Here is a 27,218-nt window from a genome sequence, read left to right on the forward strand (position 1 = left end):
CCGGGCCCTCTCTGGTGTTGTTTTCCGGTAGCAGCCCTGACTCAGAGTTTCTCCCATTCAAGGAGTGGTTGTCACAGAATCCGGAAGTTCTCGCGGACAGGGTGGTCTGGAGGTGGGGGGCGGACCCTGCTTGGTCCTCGGTTCAACCCTTACAAACCGGCTGGATTTTTTGCTCGTATCAAATCCACCCTCCTTAAAATGAGCTTGTCCCCAAGCTCTTGCTTTACCTTTTTCCGGATGGGTCTGAGTTTCACGTGCTACCCACGTACATTTTTCCTTTGGTCCATAGTCTCGGGGTAGTACTGCAAGTGAGTTCCTCTGGTTGAGGAAGCATCCTCTCGGCCCTTTCTTAAAAACTTGAGTAAAGACCCGAGTTGTCTTACTCGTTGTTCTTCGATGTAACTGTCTGGGGCCGTAGTCTCTAGGCAGCTGCCCGATTTGAAGTCTTTGCTGCCCTTGCAGCTGTTTGCTCCCGCTTATGCTCGTTTTCAGTGTGGTGGTCTGCCCGTGATTATGCGATTGCCAAGTGTTACTGCTCACTGGGACAGGCCACTGCGCTTCTGCTGCGCGCTCACTGTAGTTGGGGCCTAGTAATAAGCCTTGCATGTCTTGATGATCCCTTAACTCCCGACTACAGTTTGGAGAGTCTGGAAACTGGTATGCTCTCCAACGCTCTGGGTAGAGTTTTTCAATGTAGTTACCTAGAGTAGGTAAGTTATGTTGCCGACCACCCTTCCTAGAATGTATCTGACGCTGGGAAGAGGGACGCTGGGAAGAGGCGAAGGTGGTCACGGTGTACTGATCACCGGCTGCTCCTATTTCTGTCACCTTAAGGTCATGACGTCCCTCAATAAAGCTTCAATGTTCTTCTTCAGACTCAGGGAGGATTCCGTCTTTTTCTGCTAGGAGCTCTTCTTGGAACTGCTCCCGGATGTTAAGTGGTTTGGTTCTTTGCTTATACCCGGGTTTATTAGAGCCCTTTTTGTTTTTGTTAGAGGCGGCAACTACCTCTTTTCCTGCTTGGCGCGTAACAAGAGGGAGTCTCTTGTCTTGGGCTCTATCTACTTTGGCGTTTTGACTTGCCAATTCTTGAGTCGCCTAGTGTTGGAGTTTCTTCTGTGTTTTCTTGTTGGGAGACTCTAAGAAGTCGTGATCCATACGACCCTCCTTAGGTTGGTTCTTACTCGTAAGGATACTAGGAGATGGTAATAACCCTTTGCTGCCCGTGGCTGGCTGCCCCATTGTTTCTATCTCTGTTTGCTCACGGGTTTCACGATTCCATGGCTCATCTGCCCATCTGAAAGGTGAAGCTAGGGTGAAGATTTCTTCGTTGCTCTGCCTTAGCCTTTCTTTAGGACTTGCCTCAGGCGTTTGTCCTTCAAGGGGTGTCGCCCTACTTTCTGCTCGTGTTAGGCTAGATGAACACCCTTCATTCGAGTTTGAACACGCACTGTTACTTTCCCTTAATTTCTCTTGTTCTGGCGTCTTGGAAGGTTCGGGTAAGGGAAGTAACCCTCTATAGATGCCAGTGGAGTGCTTCGTGTCTCTCCGTCTTACCGACTCATTCTGTTGATCGGGCCTTTGGTTCTCAATTGTTGCTCTAGGCTGATCCCATCCCAAAGGCCGTATAGCACTGATTGCCTTGGCTGGGGCCAAGTATGCCTTTAGTATCTTTTGATGTGATACTCGTGCTGCTATTAGGGATAACGCTAGGAGGGGCTCCAAGTATCCCTTTTTCTGAAATCTTAATCCTCGCACGTTCTGAAGGCTTGAGGGCGTTTATGTGGGCACACCCTCGACTTGGCACTTCTATTTCTTCATTGCTTGAAGAATCGGTGCTACTATCATCTTCGGATTCAGACGAAGCTTCATCTTCGCTTTCTGGCTTGTACTCTTTTGGCATCATGTTCATAGGCATCTTACAAGAAGGAGAGGATTTATCATCCTCACTAGACGAATCTGATTCTGTTTCAGTATTGGATTCAGTCGCAAGTTCAGTCCGTCTATTATCATTTGTTGCTTTCTTTTTTCTGATCGACTCTCTGTGATCCATCCTGTCGAGCATCACATTAATCTTTTCGAGCACTTCGTCCCATGTAAGAGGTCTTGTGCTTTGGTCAATCGGTCCATAATGCTCTTCTTCATCGTTAGGCTCATAATAAGATTCTCTTTGCTTTTCGGCCACAGGTGAGAGTCTTTCTTCTAGCACGAAGCGAAGACTCGAGAAACCAACTTTTATAACATCTCCATGGTAGATTGGCGCCCATACTTTATATTCCATTTCGTGTCCGGCCACAAGAAGTCTACCCGTGTAAGTGGTTTTGACGATCCACATTTCTTGGGTGTCCCTATGTATGGCCAACTCAAAATGACGCCCTTTTATGCTAAGGTGTCGGAATCTCAAGTCACACTCGGGATTACTCCCAGCTTGGATGTAAGTCCATTTTGGGGCTTGATCCCAAGCATGTCCATGGATCAACGTATCCTTCCGAATGCAAACGCCATTTTCGTAGGTGCTAAGGAATGTGTCCATTGTCGGTCTACTAGACGAGCACCTCGTTCTGTCTTCTAAACTATCAAGCAAACTGCCAAATCATAATTGTGATAATAGAGTACTGCTGACAAAAATAATAATTTGTTGAAATTGAAGCTGAATTTTCCGTTCGCTTTTGATGATAAATTGAGGTTGCGTTTTTCATGATCTCTTTTTCCTTCGATTGTACTGGTTAGAACTGGATATAAAAATCATCAACCCAATTCAACTAATTTTTTCTACTAAATCCTTGCTCCGTTTTCCTTTCTAGCAAGTTCAACATCGTTATTGAAGACAGTCTTCCTTTACTAAGGTTTGGGATTTAGAGTAACTTTAGTTGTTTGTTTGATCTATTTCTTCTTTTTTTTTAAGGGAAGTAACTTTTTTCTCTAGATAATGCTCCTTCCTATGGAAGAACATAAAAGTGTAAACCCAGTAATCAAACCATAATTAACGAATCTGTGTTGTTCGTTTGAGTGAATAAACTTGTTCCCGTGATTTCTAGCTAAATGGTATCGAATATTTAGAAAGTATAATTTCATTTCAATTTTTTAAAGGCATAATTTGAAGAGCGGTTTGAAACCGTCAGCCCTTATAGAAATTTCTATTTTCCTCTATAAACCAACAACGTTGGTTAAGTGTAAGGCTCACTTGAGTTGAAACACCTTTTAAAAAGGTTACTGGTTCGTCATCTCAACTGCTTTCTCTGTCCCAAGGCAAACTCCAAAGATTCCTCCAAACGCCACAGCTTTGAAGACTTCCTGTGAAAATTTCTTGAATTTACATTTTCTTTAAAGTTAAAAATTTCCCCAGTCCCTTCTTACTCTATAAGAAAGCCATCCTCTGCACACAAACTCCACGCTTGGGAAGAGACCATGGGGTTATTAACTTATGCTTTAAATTTAACAATGGGTTTAAGAGGTTTTGGAGAAAATAATTCTAAGGCAAGCTGATATATTATAAATTTAATTGAAGATTCCATCCAATCTCTTATATTTTTCAATTTGTATCGGTGATCCCTTTACAGCAACATTCTTCAAAATAAAAAAACAGCTCCACTTCACAGTTTTGAAAACCTTCTATGAAAAAATTTCCCTACTCTTGCATGCCTATAAAGCAGAGCAAGGAAACCATCCATCTCTCCACACAAATTTCTTCTTCAGTAGAGAGAGCAAGAGAGACAGAGAATGGCGTTCTCCAACGCAGGGACAATCTCGAAGATTGCCTCCGTCGCCGCTTCCGCGATGCTCGCAGGCAGAATCGTCAACGACTTCCTCCCTCCCCACTTCCGCCACTTACTCCTCTCCCGCTTCTGCAACTTCTTCCCCTCCCACCGCTCCGTGGTGGTCGAGGAGTATAATGAGTTCGCGGTGAACAGGCTCTACGAGGCCGCGGAAGTCTATCTCTCCACCAGGATCTCTCCCTCCAACACCCGACTGAAAGTCGGCAAGCAGGACAGGGAAAAAGGGTTCCTGGTTACTATGGATAAGGGCGAAGAGATTGTCGACGTCTTCGACGGATTCAAGGTAACGTGGAGATTCGTCTGCGCAAAGACAGAAAAGAGGGTTCCCAACAGCCATGGCGGCTCTTCCTTGAGGGAAACTCGCTACTTCGAGCTCTCCTTCGACAAGATTCACAGGGACAAGGTGTTGAGCTCGTACTTCGCTCACGTACTGGACAGAGCCCAGGCCATAAAGGACGAGAACACCCCAGTTAAGATCTTCACTCTGAGCGAGAGGTATCGGTTTGGCGACCGCAATGGACTCTGGAGCTCGGTGGTGCTTGACCACCCTTCAACTTTCCAGACGTTGGCAATGGAGGAATCTCAACACCTTGTCCCTCTGTCAAATATGTGAGGGAAGTACGAGCTCAACACCTTGTCCCTGTGAATCTTGTCGAAGGAGAGCTCGAAGTAGCGAGTTTCCCTCATGGAAGAGCCGCCATGGCTGTTGAGAACCCTCTTCTCTGTCTCTGTGCAGACGAATCTCCACGTTACCTTGAATCCGTCGAAGACGTCGACAATCTCTTCGCCCTTATCCATAGTAACCAGGAACCCTTTTTCCCTGTCCTGCTTGCCGACTTTCAGTCGGGTGTTGGAGGGAGAGACCCTGGTGGAGAGATAGACTTCCGCGGCCTCGTAGAGCCTGGTGCGAGCCTGTTCACCGCGAACTCATTATACTCCTCGACCACCAGGGAGCGGCGGGAGAAGAGGTTGCAGAAGCGAGAGAGGAGTAAGTGGAGGGAGGAAGTCGTTGAAGATTCTGCCTGCGAGCATAGCGGAAGGGGCGACGGAGTTAATCTTCGAGATTGTCCCTGCGTTGGAGAACGCCATACTCTCTCTCTCTTGCTCTCTCTACTGAAGAAGAAATTTGTGTGGAGAGATGGATGGTTTCCTTGCTCTGCTTTATAGGCATGCAAGAGTAAGGAAATTTTTTCATAGAAGGTTTTCAACGCAAGTGAGCCTTACACTTAACCAACGTTGTTGGTTTATAGAGGAAAATAGAAATTTCTGTAAGGGCTGACGGTTTCAAACCGCTCTTCAAATTATGCCTTTAAAAATTTGAAATCAAATTATACATTAAGTTATATATGTAAAAAAAAAAATCTGGAAGAAAGAGAGAGAGAGCAAAGAAACAAAAAGAAAAACCACACACGTGAGAAAGAGAGAGAGAGGGATGTTACGGGATTGGAGGAATCTTTGGAGTTTGCCTTGGGACAGAGAAAGCAGTTGAGATGGGGCAGGAGAATAATATAACCAATGTAAATAATAATATAATGACAATAAATATAGTTGTTTTGAAAATGTGTTTGATACAACACAAGTCACGTCATCTGATATAGCATATTTGTTTTGGCTTCCTAATATGAGATGGAAACCGACATTGATTTGTACCTTTTCGAAGAGTAGGACCATTGATAAAATTCATCCTCAAGAGTTAAGAAGGAAACTGGTAAAACAATATTTGGCATGAGAACATGGGTGAAAAAGAATCATTACTGACATGCAGTAATATCATTACTAAAGGTAACAATGGTTGTATCATAACTGCTCGGGCAGTGAATGCATATGTGATATATAGAAGGTGTGCCACCTATTTAATTTCGGTAGGTATTATGCAGAAGAAAGATGTTTATTAAAGGCTATAAGTATACTTGAACAAAATTGGTCGACTACTATTGATACCTTTGTTTTGTATTCTTCTCACGTGCAATACATTATTTTGTAGCATTTGCGTGTCGTATACTATCTATCTATCTATATATATATCCACTTATAAAAGAATCACATCCACTTATAAAAGAATCACATCTGGTCCTTTCCAAATTTCTTCAACTCGTTTTCTTCCTGCGGACACCTCGACTAATTATCTCCTTAAACAAGTACAGACCGCAACTGTTTATACTTCTATTCACGCGTTGAACTGGTTCGTTATCTCTTGCATTGATATTTATGATTATTTAATTTCACTAGCAAAACCAAAAATTTTCGCTGGCGGGGGTTCTAATTCAATAACTTTAATGCTTTTAGGGGCGCTTATATATAGGTAATCAAATGTATCAAATTATTAATGCAAAAATTTGCTCCGCCACTTCAAGAAAAAATTGAGTGAGAAGATAAAACCCTGAAAGAAAACACGGAAAAGGCTTTTCCATGTTTTGAGTCACTATGTTATTATACTCATCAATATCTCCTGATCAATTCACATGTACCAAGATTTTGGAACATTAGTCCACCTTCAGATATTTCTCTTCTAGAAAGAAAATGTAATAAAAATTTTGAAGAAAGAACAAATTTAACAACAATAATTAAGTAAAATAAGCTATACATCTGCCAAGATCTAACAGCTAGCACAACCTTCACCTACGAATATTTTTCAGCAAAAACTTGAAGAAAAAAAAAGGTGTCTGAAAAGGAAGTAGAGGTAAAAGTGAAAGTGTTTTGGGTAAAGGGCAGCAGAGTAACTCACCAAAAGCATCTTTAGGAGGGCATGAGTACCAATATGTGGTAAAGCACTTTTAATTCGAGTGTTGCCTTCAAGTTCATAAACATAGTGTGCGACACTTTCCCTTTGTTCATAAGTTTCTACCAGAAGAGCAGGATGTACAAGTAAAGGCTTGGGAAAAGACACATGTTTCCATCTGCGGAAGTTATCCCGGAAGCAGGTCAAGTTATCTGCTTCCAGTGCAAGATTAACCTGAGATAACATGAAAACAGCAAACTGCTGGACACTCTCATCCAGTCTCAACCATCTTAATGTCGGAATTAACTTGTGACATTTTGCCACGAGATCAATAATCATGAAATCCCTTCTAATCGATTCACCAACACCTGGATGTCTCACTTTAACAGCAACTTTCACATTTTTAATATGCTGGTCAGGATAACTGGAATCTCAGAGAAGCTCGATGCACTTGAGCAACACTTCCAGATGCAACAGGAACTTCCTCAAAGTCATCAAAAATCTCTGACAACTTACATCCAAATGCCTTTTCAATAGCTTTTTTGGTGTAGGAAAAGTTATGAGTTGGCGCACTGCTGTGAAGTTTCGCCAGCTCGGTGCAGAGGTCCCTAGGGAAGAGGTCCGAACGTGTAGCAGCCCACTGACCCCATTTTATGAATGCTGGACCTGCGTTCTCTAGAGTAAGATGAAGAACATGAAGCCATGTTTTCCTGAACTGAGGACCAAAACTATCTGCAAATGGTGCCATAGCTGTCACAGGAGTAAACAAGATAGCCAAATAGACAGCCCTCAGAAGCAAGATAAGACCTTCCAAAACTGAAAAATAGAGTGAAGTTAAATAGAAAGACCCCTGCTGTGCCCTCATGTGGGAAGTATTTTTTGTTTGGAGATGTTCTGTATCAGCTGAGGTCTTCTGCATCCATGCAACCTCTCCAATAATGAAAGCAATCAAACTGGGAGCAACATGTGGTCTAGAAAAAGACAGAGTAACAGCACGAGCAATCCAATTGATTGTTGAAAATGTTGGTCCCTCATACGAGCATAATAAGGAAATCCTTTTCCAAGTAACTTGAGTATGATGTGACATAGATCCAGTTGCGGATGAAATGGCCATGCTGCAATTTTGACGCTTAAAAAATGTAATTGGAAGAGCCTTGGAATGTAATCCCAAATCATTTCTTCCTACAAAAAATTTACTCGATGAGTACCCCCTGCATAAGATTGTGGATAATCCAATTGTTGCTAACATGTGGAGCCTGTGTTGCCTTGATTGTCTGTAAGAACAAGCCCTTCCTCTTAACAATTTGAGATAACAAAAACCTGCAGCAAAACACACAGGCCTTCAACTTTCTGCCATGAACAAGTTAGAAATGTTCTATTTGCACCCGTTGAAAACAGAAAGTGAAACCATCAGTTGATGTTTCTATAAAAGATAAAAGTACTGTAATCAACAGAGCAGGATGTATGGACTCAAAATGTATGATTCCCAAGACGTTCCCAATATTTCTGCTTCTAAAAATAGTTGTAAGTCTAACTCCCATGGTAGATCCAAATTAACATCATATGCTTGGTACACACACAGCCTGCATTTGATGTATATTTATGATGGATGTTCTTTTATCAAAAGCTACATATTTTCCAATTTCCAATTTCTTAAAGATATTGTACCCTCTGATACATTGTATCACACCATACAGCCCAAGATGTGATAATGCAAATATCAGTGGCAAGTGTTGGCTTTCTTTGCGCATGTAAAACAATTGTTAATTGGACTTTGAAACTTTTATAGGAGGTTCAAGAACGAGCATCTAAAGTAAAAATGCTAATAAATCAAAATTATTAACCGTACACCTTCAAATTTGTCAACTGTCTTAATATCGCAGATAAGTGGATGTGAAGGTGTGAAGGTGTGAAGGTGACAATGGATATTAAGACAGTTGACAAATTTGAAGGTGTACGGTTAATAATTTTGATTTATTAGCATTTTTACTTTAGATGCTCGTTCTTGAACCTCCTATAAAAGTTTCAAAGTCCAATTAACAATTGTTTTACATGCGCAAAGAAAGCCAACACTTGCCACTGATATTTGCATTATCACATCTTGGGCTGTATGGTGTGATACAATGTATCAGAGGGTACAATATCTTTAAGAAATTGGAAATTGGAAAATATGTAGCTTTTGATAAAAGAACATCCATCATAAATATACATCAAATGCAGGCTGTGTGTGTACCAAGCATATGATGTTAATTTGGATCTACCATGGGAGTTAGACTTACAACTATTTTTAGAAGCAGAAATATTGGGAACGTCTTGGGAATCATACATTTTGAGTCCATACATCCTGCTCTGTTGATTACAGTACTTTTATCTTTTATAGAAACATCAACTGATGGTTTCACTTTCTGTTTTCAACGGGTGCAAATAGAACATTTCTAACTTGTTCATGGCAGAAAGTTGAAGGCCTGTGTGTTTTGCTGCAGGTTTTTGTTATCTCAAATTGTTAAGAGGAAGGGCTTGTTCTTACAGACAATCAAGGCAACACAGGCTCCACATGTTAGCAACAATTGGATTATCCACAATCTTATGCAGGGGGTACTCATCGAGTAAATTTTTTGTAGGAAGAAATGATTTGGGATTACATTCCAAGGCTCTTCCAATTACATTTTTTAAGCGTCAAAATTGCAGCATGGCCATTTCATCCGCAACTGGATCTATGTCACATCATACTCAAGTTACTTGGAAAAGGATTTCCTTATTATGCTCGTATGAGGGACCAACATTTTCAACAATCAATTGGATTGCTCGTGCTGTTACTCTGTCTTTTTCTAGACCACATGTTGCTCCCAGTTTGATTGCTTTCATTATTGGAGAGGTTGCATGGATGCAGAAGACCTCAGCTGATACAGAACATCTCCAAACAAAAAATACTTCCCACATGAGGGCACAGCAGGGGTCTTTCTATTTAACTTCACTCTATTTTTCAGTTTTGGAAGGTCTTATCTTGCTTCTGAGGGCTGTCTATTTGGCTATCTTGTTTACTCCTGTGACAGCTATGGCACCATTTGCAGATAGTTTTGGTCCTCAGTTCAGGAAAACATGGCTTCATGTTCTTCATCTTACTCTAGAGAACGCAGGTCCAGCATTCATAAAATGGGGTCAGTGGGCTGCTACACGTTCGGACCTCTTCCCTAGGGACCTCTGCACCGAGCTGGCGAAACTTCACAGCAGTGCGCCAACTCATAACTTTTCCTACACCAAAAAAGCTATTGAAAAGGCATTTGGATGTAAGTTGTCAGAGATTTTTGATGACTTTGAGGAAGTTCCTGTTGCATCTGGAAGTGTTGCTCAAGTGCATCGAGCTTCTCTGAGATTCCAGTTATCCTGACCAGCATATTAAAAATGTGAAAGTTGCTGTTAAAGTGAGACATCCAGGTGTTGGTGAATCGATTAGAAGGGATTTCATGATTATTGATCTCGTGGCAAAATGTCACAAGTTAATTCCGACATTAAGATGGTTGAGACTGGATGAGAGTGTCCAGCAGTTTGCTGTTTTCATGTTATCTCAGGTTAATCTTGCACTGGAAGCAGATAACTTGACCTGCTTCCGGGATAACTTCCGCAGATGGAAACATGTGTCTTTTCCCAAGCCTTTACTTGTACATCCTGCTCTTCTGGTAGAAAAAAAAAAAACAAAGAAACAAAAAGAAAAACCACACACGTGAGAGAGAGAGAGAGGGATGTTACATGTGTATAAATAAAATTAAATTCACTAATTATAGCTTCTGTCGGCCACACAATGTGCCACAACTTCAAGTTCAGATATATATATATATATATATATATATATATATATATATATATATATATATATATATATATATATATATATATATATATATATATATATATAGTGAGTGAGTGAATGCTAATAGTAGATAACAAAAACACTCATCACTTTTTTTTTTTCTTCTTCTAATATCAGCCACACGATGAATCAGAATGACTCTGGACTGCATGAAACAAATTTGATGAAGATTTCAAGTTCACAACTTGGGATGGATTGAAAATTGTGGGTCTCATGAAATCCAATTAATGCATCTGTTATCCGAAGCTTAACTGGGATTGTCAAGGCTCGTACATTAATGACGTCCGATTGAAAAAAGATTGTTTTTAATTCTAATTGCCTTTTTTTTCATTTATTTCCATTGGGCCCAACCTCGTGTGTTTTTCTCTCTATTACGGAGGCTTAAACATGAACAAGTCGAGTAACGGCTTCAAATCAAGCCGGTTCTTTTGCTAAATGAGTCGAGCTCACAAACAAGTTGAATTGCTTTGCTCAACTTGACTTAATCTCGACTCGATTGCATGTGACAAATAAGTTGAGTTGATTCGGAGGCATTAGGGAAACTGGATCAGATTTGAAACCCCATTTTTAAGGCACTGCTTACGAATGCAATGCCTTGCGCTTTCAAACTTTTTTGATAAAGACAATTCAAATGTTTTCCCTCGACATGTATATTGAACAGACGGAGCAAAAACACAACAAAATCATAATTTTTCTGGTTCACCTCTTGCCTGCGTCCATGGCAGCAGCAAGCAAAAAAATTATTTCTCACATTCTCTGATCAGAAACCGCCTTCACCTTGGTCCAGTTTCTGCAGAAAATCAAGGATCAACCTCTTCTCCCTCACTACAAAAAGAGGTATAAGTATAACTACCCAACCCATTCTCAGGCTTAGGTACCTAATTTGGTAGAATCAAATTCACCTCCTATTAGTTTTGGTTTCAACTTGAAAAAAAGAAAAGAATCAGGACAACCAACTACTTTAACAACTCTCCTTGTAAGCCCGTGAAGATCTTGCTCAATTTTCAATAAGAAAAACTAAACTGTTGAGGTATTACAATCCACCTCCTCAAGACACACATATATGTGCATGGGATTCCGGGTCTGAGTGTTGAACCATATTCTGATACCACTACAACGACCTTACTCACTCCCATGCTTATGCTCCTAGTCTGGCGGATATAAACCTCTCCCCTAACAGTTTCGGTTCTAGCTCTAAAAAACTAGGAATCATGACAACTAACTACTTTAACAGCTCTTTTCATGTGAAGATCTCTTTCAATCTTCAATTCGAGACTAAATTTTTGGGATGTTACAATCAGTCTAAACAATCCATTATTGAGTTTTGTTCAAGTTTTGAAATGCATGAAGGAAACCCAGCAAGACATTAGCTTGGTATCAAAACCAGCTTCTGTAGCTCGCAGCCTCGGCTCTAGTAGCTTGAATGACTCCGTCCATGGCCGGGTCCACACACTGCAACATATACATGTACATGTTGCATGATCCACATCTGAATGTGTGTGATATACAAGGTAGGATCCATGTATCATGCTTTGATTGTGCTTGGTTTACATCAGGATATCATATCTATGTCCCATGCATGTTTTAAAAAGCATGTTTATTTTCATTTAACTATGTTTCTGGACCCATTATTTTATGGATACGTTAAAATCCAAGGCATGTACCGTGGTCTGTTTTTCTAACTTCAGATCCATGATGCATGAGTTAGTTTGATTAGACTAATGTTGGTTCATAAATCCGTTGTGTCCAATTAGGATATGTGCATCCCATGTTGAATGTATATCTTGCGTCCTGATTGAGTGTACATGCATTTAGAATTTTATACCGTATGACCAAAGTTTTACTTTGTCATTATTTGTAATACATAATAGTTGGCAAACTAATTAGAGTCTGCAACTCCTCCACTGGACTCTCCCTCTTTTTCCAGTTCTAATTAGACTAGTTACACAATCTATACATGCGTCTGGATAGGAGAATCGGAATTTGAGATTCAATACTAAAAACTCGACTACTTGTATGTAAAAATGGATTTAATCTCAGTTAAGAGAATTTGAACTTGAATTTGAGTCTGAGTTCTAATTTAATTAGGGGTAGTTCGAATTTGAAATTCATGGATTTAATGTGACATGCATTTGTTGATAGGACAAAAAATCCAAGGTAAAATTCATGATTCATGGAACTAAAGATCTTAGGATCCATATTTAAAAACCTTATTTTACATTTTGTATTGAAAAAAAAAAAGTCTGATTTAAAATCGAAGAGTGAGGATTTGATGATTTAAGACTCAAATTCATAAAGAGCGAATCCAACTAAAGGTCTTGCATCCCTACCCTCTACCATGTCACATGGATACACTCGAAGCTTGGCCCCGTTCTTATTGGAACCTCAAAAAGGAGAAATGGACCGATAAAATGGAAAATATATAACAAAATTGAGGGACAAGAAGTCCCTTAGATACAAAAGCAAACTGCAAAAACAAAAGCAAAAAAACGAAAATATACAATACAATGGTGAAAAGAAAGGTGTGAATAGAGATGAAAGAAGGAGCGGCACCGCCACCCAACCGCAGACGGACCACGACGCCTTAGCCGAATGGCAAATTGGACATCCCCCTGCACAAGACAAGTCACATAATCTGATGAAAAGAATGTGTCCTTGAAGACCCTGTTGTTACGCTCCTCCCAAATGCGCCACCAAGTTGAAATGAGCCACGACCTCCAAACACGACCTCGGGAAGCAGACAGGTGTGGGGAAAGATAAAAGAGGGACGAAGACAAACGGATGACAAAAAAGAGAAGAGGGAAGAAGCATGCAAAGACAAAAAGAAGGGTCAAAATGTTCTGATAAGAATAAGCCGGAAAAGACAGTGGAAACAAAAAATATTGTAGCTCCCATTTTACTTGGCGAAGGAGAAAAGTTTTTTGCTCAGCAGTAGCCCATGTGAAGGGCAACAGTGGGATCGTCGACTTCACTTCTCATGAATACCTCCCCAGTTTCTGCTGGTGTGATCTGCAACTTCTGCAGAGGATCATGCCTTATATGTTCAAACAATGGGTGGTCTTGGATGCCCAAGTAGTTGGACCCCAAGGTTCTGAACTCAGAGAAGCTGCAGTAGCCCATGTGAATGTGCATATCCATGCGTCCTGCCCTCAACGGAGCAGGATCAAGCTTCTCCTTGTGGTTAGTAGTGAAGACGATTATCCTCTCATCCCCATAGCTAGACCACAACTCGTCCATGAAATTCAAGAATTCTGAGAATGTGATCTCCTCCTTGTCATCAAACTCACCCCGTCTCGTAGGAACAGCAGCCTGACCACCTGATCCCTCCCGGTCCTTCAACCCCTTCGTGCAATCAATGTCTTCAATTACGAGTGTAGATCTGTTCGACGTTGCCATGAGCAGGTTTCAGAAGTCAGAGCTGTGGCGGACGTCGGTGAGCTCAAGGTCATAGATGGAGAAAGGAGAGAGAGAGAGAGAGAGAGAGAGATCAACAACACTTTTGATAGAGTTAGAAGCTTGTTATACTAGTTTTTCTGTAATTCATGACGAAGGACCAAGGAATCAGTTGTTCTGTCCATGAATGTTTCGTTTTTCTTGAAATTAACTTACTCTATTTATGCAATTTAAAATTCAGGGAAGATCGGTTCTATAAAATTTGGTTTTGGAATGAGATGCATGCCTGAGAGCAGTGAATCAGCCTATTCAATGGTTCAGCTGAATCCATCCTGAGAATGAAATTTGCGCTTGCAGGAACCACTATTTAAACAAACAAACACACACACACACACACACACACACACATATATATATATATATATATATATATATATATATATATATATATATATATATATATATATATATATATATATATATATATATATATATATATATACACAGTAGCAAAAACCTCAGATTTGGAGTTTAGCAGAAGGGTGGGTCCGATCATATATATCTTTGGACTGGAGATTCTCAATAATCTTTAGCCTTAATAAAAGGTAAGGGTGATAAAACTCTTTTACGTTTTCTTAAGCGACATGTTTTTCATCATAAATCATGGTTAATTAACAGCTTTCTTTAACTATGTTCACATGGTTAAGATGGAGACTGAAGTGGAAAGGATCAACTAACACGGCCAACTGAGATAATAGAATATGAAACAATTACATGCATATAGAAAACACACAAGACCATACAATGTCAAGTTTAGAGATATTATATATATATATAACCATTGCCATTTGATCAAACATGGTGGACGGTTAAGAGAAAACCAATGAGAAAAATGTGTGAATTGATACTAAATGATAAAAACATGATCACCTTTTTCTCATTGTTTTTCCGTTTGTTTTTAATCAAATTTAGATTTCGATTGGGATTTGAATCTGGTTATATCCAACATGTACATGTAATCAAGTAAATATTAGCACTCTTTTACAAAATAGAAGGATCCCAATGAATTAATTGAATTTTTTGTGGGTGCTAAAAGAAGAAAACTATTGTGTTTCTGGAACATATGTTCTAAAAATGATTTTTTGTTTCGAAGTGTATGATGTATTTAGAAGTGTTATTCTTGGATCAAACAACCAACGAAAAAAAAAATGAAAAGAGGGCACTTGCTTCAGATCTCTTATTTAAACCCCAGATCGGCCTGGTGATTCAGAGTTCAGTCAAATGTTGAAATTGAGATATGGGAATTTTAGCTTTTTGAAGTTCAATCAAATGATGAATTTGTGATATGGGAATTTTAGATTTGTGAAGTTCAATCAGATGTTGAACTTGAGATGTGGGAATTTTAGATTTGTGGAAGGCCTGAAATCCTTGGAGTTCATATTGAGGAAGTGAGAGAGTTAGACTTCTTGTTCTGATCAGGGATTGGTGTGACAAAAACGTTGAAGTTCTCATTTCCTTTGCCAATGAGACACAAAGGCAGAGGGATACAGGTGTTGGAATCTGAGATCGAATAGGGATATGACCTAATTATATGTAAAAATGGATCTAAACTCAGTTCAAAGAATTTGAACCTGAATTTGAGTCTGAGTTCTAACTCAATTAGGAGACTGTGGATCTCACATGACATGCTTTTGCTGAAGTGACAAAAGATCCACGATAAAATTCATGCTTCATCGAACGAATTACCTTAAAGGTAAGATCCATAGTTAAAATCTTTATTTTATATGTTGCACTGAGAAAAGGTTTAATTTAAGATCGAAGAGTGAGAGTTTGATCTTAAAAACATGGTTCAAGGTCTGATCTTAAGCCCACAATTCTCAAATCTTGATGATTTAAAATCAAGGGCAATCAAACGCCCCCATTAAGGAAGGCTCGATTTAAGTCGAATCTAGTAAATGGTGAATCCAACTAAACGGTTCACATCCCTACCCACTACTATGTCAAATGGATACAGTAGAAACTTGGAACTGCTCTTTTAGATATTAAAAAAGAAGAAAAGGGAAGAATCATGCAAAAAAGAAAAAAAAGGAAAGAAACAGTTTCTACTAACAAGAAATCACAATTCACAACGTTGAGAGATCAGCAATCGCAGAGAAGAACTTGACTAAGCCATGGTTTAGTATTTCTATTCGCTGGGGGAATACAAGTTTCTCATTGAGACTTGATGCCTCTCGATTAATCATGTAATGTAGTCATCTACCTTTCGATCATTTATTCACAGAAATGGCAGTTTAAAATGCGGTGCGAAGGAATCTTATTGCTCCTCCACTGAGTTTCTTCTCTTCCCCTGTTTTCTCATCTTCTTCTTTACTGTCACCTGCACTTTCTTTGACCTCCACTGGCTCATCATCTTCCTTCTTCTCCTTCTCCTTCTCCTTTTCTTCTTCTTTCTCCTTCTCTTTGCCCTGCAGAGCATCGATTACACCCTGAAGGGCAACCGTGGGATTGTCAAGTTCACTTCTCATGAATACCTCTCCAATTTCGGCTGGTGTGATCTGCAACTTCTGCATAATATCCTTTACATGTACAAACAATGGGTGGTCATGGATGCCCAAGTAGTTGGAAGCCATAATTCTGAAACCAGAGAAGCTGCAGTAGCCCATGTGGATGTGCATATCCATACGTCCTGGCCTCAGCAGAGCAGGATCGAGCTTCTCCTTGTGGTTGGTAGTGAAGACGATTACTCTCTCGTCCCCACAGCTAGACCACAGTCCATCGATAAAATTCAAGAACCCTGAGAGCGTCACCTCCTTGTCACCAAACTCACCCCATCTCGAAGGAACAACAGCCTGATCACCTGATCCCTCCCGGTTCTTCAACTCCTTCGTGCAATCAATGTCTTCAATTACGAGCATAGATCTGTTGGACGTCGCCATGAGCAGGTTTCTGAGGTCAGAATTGCGGCGGACGTCGGTGAGCTCAAGGTCATAGATGTCAAAGTTGAGGAAATTGGCCATGGCGCCGATCAAGCTCGATTTGCCGGTGCCTGGAGGCCCGTAAAGCAGGTACCCCCGCTTCCAGGCCTTGCCGACCTTTCTGTACAGCTGCTTTCTCTCCATAAATTTCTTCAGATCCTTCATGATGGCTGCCTTTTGGGATTCCTCCATTGCCAACGTCTCGAAAGTCGAAGGGTGGTCAAGCACCACCGAGCTCCAGAGTCCATTGGGGTCGCCAAACCTATATCTCTCGCTCAGAGTGAAGATCTTAACTGGGGTGTTCTCGTCCTTTATGGCCTTGGCTCTGTCCAGTATGTGAGGGAAGTACGAGCTCAACACCTTGTCCCTGTGAATCTTGTCGAAGGAGAGCTCGAAGTAGCGATTTTCCTTCATGGAAGAGCCGCCATGGCTGTTGGGAACCCTCTTCTCTGTCTCTGTGCGGACGAATCTCCACGTTATCTTGAACCCATCGAAGACGTCGACAATCTCTTCGCCCCTGTCCATAGTAACCAGGAACCCTTTCTCCCTGTCCTGCTTGCCGACTTTCAGTCGGGTGTTGGAGGGAGAGATCCTGGTGGAGAGATAGACTTCCGCGGCCTCGTAGAGCCTGTTCACCGCGAACTCATTATACTCCTCGACCACCATGGAGAGGCGGGAGGAGAAGCGGGAGAAGATGTTGCAGAAGCGGGAGAGGAGGAAGTGGTGGAAGTGGGGAGGGAGGAAGTCGTTGACGATGCTGCGGACGAGCATGGCGGAAGCGGCGACGGAGGCAATCTTGGAGATCGTTGCTGCGTTGGAGGACGCCATACTCTCTCTCTCTCTCTTGTTCTCTCTAGTCTCTACTGAAGAAGAAAGGAGTTTGTGTGGAGAGATCGATGGTTTCCTTGCTCTGCTTTATAGTATAAGCATGCAAGAGTAGGGAAATTTCTTCCCATCAATGCCGTCAAAAGATTCAATTCAAGTATTTTTCGTGGCCTCTGAGAGGTATTCGAGTTTTCTTCAAAGAAAATTTTTCACAGAAAGTTCTCAAAGTGTGGGTTTGTGTGGACTTTGGAGTTCGCGAGTTTTCTTCAAAGAAATTTTTTTCACAGAAAGTTTTCAATGTGTGGACTTTGGAGTTCGCTTGGAACTTACGTTACTTGGGGATGTGGAGAGCAGTTAGAGAGACCAGTTGACTCACTACGTGACAAAGAAGGAAGATGCCCTCTTCCGCTCACCGCTCCAAGTCAAAATTCAAGTCCAAATTCAGCAGGAAGAAGATTGGCACAATGGTTGGTCATGAACTTGGTAAACTTCCTGTTAGCTTCCATAGTCATGATCGTCCCCACTTTACACTTGCTCCATCTGTAGCTTTAGTGTTAGTCTTGGTCTCCGCATTTTTCCGGTGAAAGCAGGCGTAGTCTCAATGATCATCTGTCTTGAGGCCCAATCACTTAAGTGTGAATTGTCGCAATTTACTCCTTGCTGTTGACAGCTTTTCGGGTGAGCCGGAGGACTAATTATATCGCCTGGCTAGAACAAAGCCCTCTTTCTTTCAGGTGGCCGGCCTTTGGTATCAGGTGGCGAGATGTCTACATGCAGGTAGATCCGGATCTACCTTCTTACAGTACAAAAATATATAGCCCCCACAAATTAAACCTGAAACTTGCTGCATAACGCACTCTAAGTTCAACCTTTTCTTTCATCACAATGAAGGCATGATATCGGGTATAGTTCTTCTTGCATTACCTTTTTGTTTTGCACTGATATAGTTTCAGCGAAGGTGGTTACATGCACATTACGTGCACACTCCTGTCCATGCACACCATATGTAATGTCCAAAATGCCTCCAACAAAATGGGAAATTGAGATTTTTAGAAGGTTGAATAAAGGGTTATGAAAACATTAAAAATCTAAAATGTACATATTTTTTATAAAAAATTTCTAAAATACTCCAACCCCACTTTTTTTTTTGAAGTGTATATTTGTCCCGTACACACCATGTGCATGCACTCGCTTCCTACTATTTCTACACACATACATGCACACAACAGCTCTCCATATTTGTCAGATTCCTTCCACACACACCTATGTATGTATATTATGCCTGTCCATGAACTTTCTCTAGTTGATTACCTGTTGGCAGGATGAGAATCATAGCCGCTAGCTGTTGTCTTTCACTTTTCACAGTCTGAACTCGCATATGGATTCGTCAACTTACAATTGCTATTGTCCCCTCCGTAGATAAGTTCTTCATGTATATGTTCTGTTCTTATTAATTAATTTTTCTGCTGTGCGGGCCGTTGATTGTTTTTTGAAGCGCTACGAGATCTGCATGGGGTGTTGCATTCTGCTCATTAGAACACTGCCTTCACTATGTGTGAGCAGATATATAGAACACATAAGAGCAGATATATAGAACATAAAAGTAATATCCATAACTATATGTTTTCACTGGCTACGTGTGTCTTATTTGTACATGCTTTTATCAGGTATACGGGTGCATGTAGACAGAGGTGTAAATCCAACAATCCTTTATTCAGTTTGTTTAAGTATTGAAGCCAATGAATGTAACCTGGCAACAGTGCGATTATCAAGTCGACTTCAAGCTTAATTTGAGATGTCAAGTTTAACATATGAATCAGATTTTTAAGAAGATTTTAAATGCACATCTTTAGATTGATCGAAAATCAAGAGTGACATAATGCCCAATTCATGTACCCAATTCGTGCATCAACTTTCAGTTTCTTTCCAGAACTTATAAATTTGGGTTGTCTAAGCTCATTCATGATTTTGAATTGAGAAAAAAAAGGTTTGAATCTGGTTAAAGCGATTGCAAATAACTGTATGTATTGGTTGACTGAATCCACAATCCTATATGAGAAGATGGATTTGATTTGAAATCTCATTTTACAACATTGGGAGGAGGGGTACTTCCGTTTTCATGTTGGTAGTGGGATACTCCTCTCCGGGTGAGCAGGGAAGACCCACCACCAGACAAAGAGCCGAAGCTTAAACCTAATCCCTTATTATCTCCTCTTATGGTACATTGTAAATATGTTAAAAGAAAAACTATATATTATAAATGCCTTCACACCTGTGCTTTGCATCTGTGCTCAGTATTTAGGCTAGCAGCGCTTTGGAGCATTTACTCAAACGAATACCGCATTTTCACTGTTCAAGTACTCTTGTCGTTTTCATCCTTCCACTCATAGAACAACAAAAATTACCAGGAAACGTTCGAATTAAGATATAACTAGTTTTTTGGTGGTCAAATGTATAAGTTTGGAGTTGTATCATTTTTCTAACTGATACAGAGTGCCACCCAGCACAGGGCTCTTGCATTTCATTTTTGACCTGATATCAGCAAAATTTAATTGTTGTTTGCAGTTAAAAAAAAAAAAAAACCTAAGAATGTTACATTAACTGATTTAGGTGTCAGTTTATAATGGACCATGTCAAAGAGCTTGCTCAATAGAATAACGATTTGAACTCTACAGGTACTTATTTTACAGAAAATATCTTAATTTTTTGTGCTCTGACCTTGTAAATAAGGTCTGTCCTGTGTCGAATGGAAGGTTTTAACTTCATTCACACAGATAACAAGAATTCACAGTTCACAATGTCTGAGAGATCAGAAATCGCAGGGAACACTTGTTTAAGCAATGGTTTACTATTTCTGTTCTTGAGCGAAATAGAATTTTCATTGAGAAAGAAAGCCTCTACATTAGTCCTTCAATCGTCTATTTTTGGTCATTCATTTGCAAATATGGCAGTTCAAAATCGGGTGCGGAGGAATCTTATTGCCCCTCCACTGGGTTTCTTCCCTTCCTCTGTCGTCTTCACCGCCATCTGCACCTCCTTTGACCTCCACAGGCTCTTCCCAAACCACATTTTTAAGTGATGCATAGCACTTGTTCATATACATTGAACAGTGTGAGGTGCAAGTTCGTAGAACGTATGCTGAAGTTTAGATGAGCATCAGGCTCAACAGGTTGAGCTCCTTCCATGACTTCTTTCAGAATTTTTGCATGTTAACAGTGTTAAATCGCAAAGAGCTGCCTTGCTTGCTTCACCTTTGATGACTTGTGAGCCTATAAAGGAAAAGAGTAAGGTTACCCATTTGCAGGCAACCGGTTGAGGCAGCCGTATCAGAGATTCAGAAGTGATCGATTGGTATAAGTCATGAAAGTTCCAAGGTTTGAAAGAACAGTAGGATATGAGGAGTTAGACTCTTCAATGATATTGGCCTAATTTGAAGAAACAGGGGCTTGGGCCAACTGCAGTTTCAGTTGATCACAGTTTGACAGGAGTTCCTAATGAAGGTTAGTCTCCTGAAGGAGACTGGAAGAAATGCTCTACGCGATTTTACTTGAGATACTTGATATGCCGTTGCATAAATGGTACCACGGGCCAGAAGTCTAGCCCATATTTCGTAAATATTCTAGCAAAGTTGAATGAAAGATACAAAACATGTTTGGGATTGCTGGAGTTATTTAGTTCCGATATTAGTTGGTTGCTTTCATGGACATTTATTCTAGAAGCAAAAGATGCCTTCCAAAGTTATTCGATGTGCCTTTCCACTTTGGAAGTTGTATTGACCACTTGCTTGATTATGAACCTCTGGTTTGGTTGCATATATTTGGACCACCTCGTCGGAGAAGAATCTCCTGGAGCAATGAAATGTTGACTGTAAGGTATCTTAAGATATAAAAGAAGTATACTTGTTCGTGGTCCTCGTCTTGAATTTAGATATCAAAATGTAGAAATTCATGAAACATGTCCCTTCATTTTGGTTTGCTTGAGGCAAATATATCTGATTACTGGACCTATTGTATATCATGGAAAAGGGCACAGAGAGTAACTTTTTTTATAGAGATTTTATAATAAATATCCAGTACATGTGACCATGCTAAAAGTTATTAACATGTAGACCATAGACAAAATTGTTATTTTACACACTGGATTTTCTACCTTTAGGTACCACATCTAGCACCTTGTAATTTGAGAAGCTAAACAATGCAATCTTTCTAGTGTTTTTTGAGACAATCACAAATTCAGAGCTTACGAGTACCAAGTAAACTGAAGTTAATTTGCATAGTTTGATGGTTTTGGTTGCTTGCAAGAGAGGCGTCTTCTGCATAGATTTCTCGGTATCAAAAGCTTTTTTACGTGATCATTTCTCAGCAAAAAATTGGACTCTGCTCTCCTGAAAATGTAACACGTGTTTGCCTTTCATATCAGATTATGTCATGCAAGAAATCCTTCAGGCTGTCGTCGTGGATTCAAAAGCTATTCAAGTTCAAGGGTGTTTGTTTGATCAAATATAGCATGATTTTACACGTTTCCTAGAAGTCCCAGCCTATCTTGTGCCTGCCATTTTTCATTCTAACTCTCAGCCTCTTCTACACTCACTTATCAGCATAAAATGTTACAAGTCTTTGTCGATTGAGTTTCAAGTATGTATTGCAAATATGTCTACCTAGTTGAACAGCTTCCACTGCCTCAACTCCTCAATGATCATCCAACTTTCTAGTACCAGCTGCTGAACACGAACTTTTTGTGTAGATACAGCAGGAGGCTGCTAAATTTGAAGCATTATCAATAAGAAACATACTTGTATATAGGGTGGTGTAGGAAAGGGACCACAAGTATGTCATAGATTTGGTTAAATGGTTATAGGTGATCTTGACTTTACTCTGTGATTTTGCAAACAAGTGCTGCAACTGCTGTGGATACATCATAAAAGATGACTGATATGCTAGAATCGATCACCTGTTATGTCTTTGATGAGGATTGCACACCGTGTCTTGGATGAAGCAGACAGAATGTTTGGTACGGGATTTGAACCCCACAATTCGTACTAAAAAAAATTGTGTCTCAGGTATGAATCTCCTGCATTTACAAAATCTTAATTTATCAACTCAAAGGTGGGTTGAAGATCAATATAGATATACAGCTGATATTTACCTGATGTTGGAATTATTATTGGGCATCAAATTTGTTTCTTGGCACTTGATGTTTGATTCACAGTTTTCAACATTTGCTGATGAGATATCAAGATTGATTTTTTTTTTTTTTTATGTGGATTTTGGACTCAAAAGACGCTAGAAAATGTTGAAAATTTTGAATGTGCTGGTTGCTACAACAAAATGTCTTTTTTTGTGTCAAAGATGGAGACAGGCCACTGAGTTCATCCATTGCCCAAGCAATCTGGATGGAAGCCGGTTCCAGCCAAGCCCGTAGGTGAGCACCCTTGGCTCACTACCTCCATGCCTACGAGGAAGCAAATCACCTGCCATAACACATGATTTCCTTTTTCATGGTCGCTCTCCCATAACACATCATCTTCTTTTTCATAGCCCTTAGGGCGCTTTCTACCTGTAGCACTAATTTCTCGAGTCTGAGTATAAATTGTTTCACAGATCGCAACATAACCAACTCTAGCTATCCTTAGCCCTTCCTCCTCAAGTATAGCAAAAACACCGAGATAAAGATTAGAACAAAGGAAGCCATAGAGAGAAATAATGCACACAGTTGTCCTTGTATTGGTGATAGCCCGGGACTTAATGCCGGCTAGCAGGATAAGATACCAAGTTCTTGATTACCTCAGTAGTTGTCATCTCTCATTATTTCTATATGGGGCTCCATTCATGAGACCACAAGGCCAGATAGTGCATCCAGAGATCACTGTACTAAGTTGACAGCCACATTAAAGAATGATCTACACAGAAATATCAAGTTAAAGGACTAGTAAAATTGAAAGACTTCATTGCAACTAAAGTCCCTTAAGCTTCAAAGAATGCTTTTTCTCTTCTTTTTTTTGGGGGGGTCAGAATGTAAATATGCATACCTGAGGACTCTTAAAAAGATTGGACATCTTCAAGTCAAGTAACATAGCCATGAGATGACATCAGAATTTGAGCAAAGGTATGTCAATAAGAAGCAGAATTCAGTGGGATCAAATTAATATAATGGTTCAGTCTTACTGGGTAACTATATAGCTAAGCATTTGGATGTCAAAGTTCCACTTGTATGTGGTTGTTTCTTAAATGCTGGTGAGGTATTGCATTAATTGGACAACCTGCATCAATAAGCATCTAAAATTTATCCTTGCACATTTGGGTAGTTCATGAATGCAGGTCGGGATGGCAATATAACCCTGCAGACTAGGAACCTAATTCAGTAGCAGAGTCACCTCATATGCACAAAATTAACCATATAAAACCCAGTATAGCAATGCTGATCATCTTCAGAATAACTTGTGCAGATTTCTGAGAATCACCTAAAGGGAAAACAGCAGTGTACAGAAAGAAGAGTTGAACAAGCTCATCTTCCAACCAGTGGAAGCTTTTGCTCAGATTTTAGTCTTAACACTCAGTGCAGCTCACTGGCTGACGCAGCATTGACGAAGAAATGGATTCTGTGGAGCAAGGAGCCATAATAGTGAGAACTAAGAAAGGTGTGCATGAAGAGCAGCTGCTCTTCTTCCAAGCTGAGTCTGCAGAAACTCACAGAGCTTTCAATTTTTTGTCAATTTTTGCATGATCCAGAGATTTTTCTCCGAGCAGCAAGAAATTTCTTCTTTCACACATCTTCCCATTCAATTGCCCAATTTCCTATGTTAGGCATTTATTAATATTTTGCTGTCTGGGTGGTGGAGAGTAAATGTTTTGACAGGATGGCACCATGGAAACCCATGAATTTCATATTTTTGGAGTCCATCCAAAAGCCAAGCCCAAGTCCGTGGCGTTTGTCCCCTCATACTCAAACTAATGAGAGAAAGCAACTGCCCTGCCTGCTACCTGGCAATAAATCTTTAGGTGCATCTGTTATGTGGGCCAACTGTTTGCCTTTAATCACAAAAATGCGCCTGTTCACCCATCTCCTTTTCCTGGTAGAAGCCATCAATTTTTCTCTGTATACTGTCAAATAAGATCCATAGACTAATGTCCATTATCTTAAAAGATACAACTTCTTGTTTCGTTTTATGAATCTGAACTTAGTTTACTTTCCCTCTCCCAAGGAGCTTTATTAAACTGAACAGCATCTGCCATCAAAATTAAAGAGCTTCACCTGTACACAGCATTAATCCTTTCCCATATTCTACTTCTTGCTGTGACGTTACTTTCTTGGTAGAGGTCTAAATGTCTGACATAAAATCGACAGGGGCGAACTTCAGTCCCCCAAGCTCTGTCCACGAACCTTAATGGCAAACTCATCTTTTGTCATAATTTGCGTTGCTGTTTATCTGATAATTTTGGACACATCTTCATGCTTCAAATCTCCCCAGCAAGCACAACTCTTCATTAGAAGCTTTCACTACATCTCTTTCACAACAAGACATGAAGCACTTAATTTCTTTACATCATTCTGTATCTGATGCTCGAAAAGCTGTTTGAAGTAAACGGAGCCAAGTGTGGATTCTTTTCCATTTCAGTAAGTAGAATAAATTGCCATGCAGCTACCGTAATTCCATAAATGTACTGTGGTCCTTTTCTATCATAATACAGATAATGAAAAGCAGACACGTAGATATGAAACTATCTAGCCAAAGCACATTTCACGAGATACCTTGATGTTTTACTTGGATCAATGACTCAACGTAGAGTTGCAGAACCAATCGAGCTAACTTGTGGACGGATCGATCTCCATTCACACAGATCAACGTAAACACTGTGTTGTTTAGATTCACAAGATGAGTTCTACTAAAGAGGAGAGAAAACCGTTGATTTTAAAATCTTATAAAATCTCACCCACACATTTTTAGAAAAATCGTCTTTTATAGATGTAAATTATCTTGAATACAAAAGTGGCATTCATAAAGTAAATGATGAACCTTGGTAGCTTGGATGCCCATGACCCGCATGTCTCTTTTTTCTTTAGATATAACTGAAAGTTTTTTTTTTCAAATAAATAAAAAACTGCCATTTTGAATTAAAATAATTATAAGTTGCCATTGACTACCAAATCAAATCTGTTTGATTCGAACCATCAGGATCACTAAAAGACAAAAAAAATTATTAGTAGGCCCATTTTTGTACATAATCTCCTATGTAAAAATGTTGGACATATCTAATTATCAATTTTGTTTAGATCCATTTACTTACATATGATAACAAACCTAAATTTGAGTACATTTTGGTTTTTACAGCCGATTGACAATCCGAACCTGATATATGACTAAAATCCTAAAGAAATTACATAATATATATATCACATCAGATATGTGATATAACAACATGGTTGGTTTAAGATCCCAAGAAAGGCTGCTTGCCCCGCCACATGTTCTCTCTTCTTTTTTTTTTGTTCTTGAAGAAAGCCGGCCGGCTGGGCACATGGCACTGGCACTGGGCACGCCTGCTCATGAAGAAAGAGTTAGCACAGAGTTGATTGACGAGACCCCGAAATCAGCCCGTATTCCTCCTGAGTTCCACTCCCTCACTCATTTCTTCTTCCCCATGCCTGCTACATTTCTTCAGCTTAATTATTCAAGCAAAATATAGTTTTTGAACTCGTAATAATGATATGATATTCTCTGTCTTTTGTTTCCTTTCCACAGTCAACATGATTAAGGGAAAGAGCGATCAAATCATCATGATTTATATTATTTTCTTAAGATCTATGAATCTTTGTTAAGGATATTATTAACTACAAAGATATCTGTATCAAATGGTTCTGGAGATTGATTTCAACACTCTCGCCGTTCGCATCGCATGATGAAATCAGAGGACAAAGTGAAAAAGAAGGTAAGAAGAGAGGAGAGTTCACTTGCACGGCCGTCCAAAAGATTTGGTCCTTCTCTTCTTACAATTTTATGCTTCTTTTTCTTTCTTTCCTGCTTTTACACGGACACCTTTTGCTTTTGATATGACAACTGAGAGGTTGTGTCCTTGGGAAAGCCGCCAATATGGTGAAATAAATAAATAAATGAAGTGAAAAACGAGAAGAAATCATCACTCGTTTCTTCTTTCGAGTAAATTAAGTGTAACATGTATTCTTGTTGGAGTTATGGAATAAAAAATAAAAAATTTCATTTAAGAGACCATTGTTTAATCATAATTTTGAAACTGACCCTCTTTTCTGAAAAATGATATGCCTGAACTGAAAGCCTCGCTTTATTATGGCCCTTCTAGGTTTTGACTCTTTAGAGTTAAAAGAATGAATGAAGATGAAGAAACTTTAAAAGGAACAAATTATAAACTACGAGCTCTAACGTGTACTGATTTCTGGCTCTTTTTAGAGTTCGGCAAAAGTGAGAACTGCATTAAAAGGAAAATGATTAGCTACTGAGGCTCATATATGAAATTGTGACAAAAGAAAGCCGCAAAAGAATAAATAAAAAACCATTAAATGAAATGTATACCAGATCATAATTATAATATTTTTGAAGTAAAAAATATATATATAATGATTTTCGAAAACTAAAAAAACACACACACATTTTCGAAGGCGTAAGGAAAGGTGGGAAGCTGACATGAGCTTAT

At 39.8% G+C, this 27,218-nt stretch overlaps 2 protein-coding genes and 2 pseudogenes across 2 annotated transcripts; 2 read left to right on the plus strand and 2 right to left on the minus strand.

The window, feature by feature from the left end:
• Positions 1–3,720: 3,720 nt before the first annotated feature.
• On the plus strand, positions 3,721–4,389 carry LOC116247553 (protein HYPER-SENSITIVITY-RELATED 4-like). The gene has a single exon (XM_031619727.1). The coding sequence runs from the start codon at positions 3,721–3,723 to the stop codon at positions 4,387–4,389; it is 669 nt and encodes a 222-aa protein (XP_031475587.1).
• A 2,019-nt stretch (positions 4,390–6,408) lies between these two features.
• The window catches only part of LOC116248576 (uncharacterized), a 38,867-nt pseudogene continuing 18,057 nt past the window's right edge, over positions 6,409–27,218 (minus strand).
• LOC116247554 (uncharacterized) lies at positions 8,966–11,845 on the plus strand (annotated as a pseudogene).
• LOC116249177 (AAA-ATPase At3g50940-like) lies at positions 15,839–18,574 on the minus strand. Its single transcript, XM_031622354.2, has one exon. The coding sequence runs from the start codon at positions 17,557–17,559 to the stop codon at positions 16,048–16,050; it is 1,512 nt and encodes a 503-aa protein (XP_031478214.1). The 5' UTR covers positions 17,560–18,574; the 3' UTR covers positions 15,839–16,047.

Source organism: Nymphaea colorata, chromosome 2, assembly GCF_008831285.2.
Source record: "Nymphaea colorata isolate Beijing-Zhang1983 chromosome 2, ASM883128v2, whole genome shotgun sequence".
NCBI classification, from domain to species: Eukaryota; Viridiplantae; Streptophyta; class Magnoliopsida; order Nymphaeales; family Nymphaeaceae; genus Nymphaea; species Nymphaea colorata.

What these genes read in the sequence shown, in the direction of transcription:
- LOC116247553 (XM_031619727.1), top strand. Translation starts at nt 3,721, where the DNA reads ATGGCGTTCTCCAACGCAGGGACAATCTCGAAGATTGCCTCCGTCGCC.
- LOC116249177 (XM_031622354.2), bottom strand. Translation starts at nt 17,559, where the DNA reads ATGGCGTCCTCCAACGCAGCAACGATCTCCAAGATTGCCTCCGTCGCC.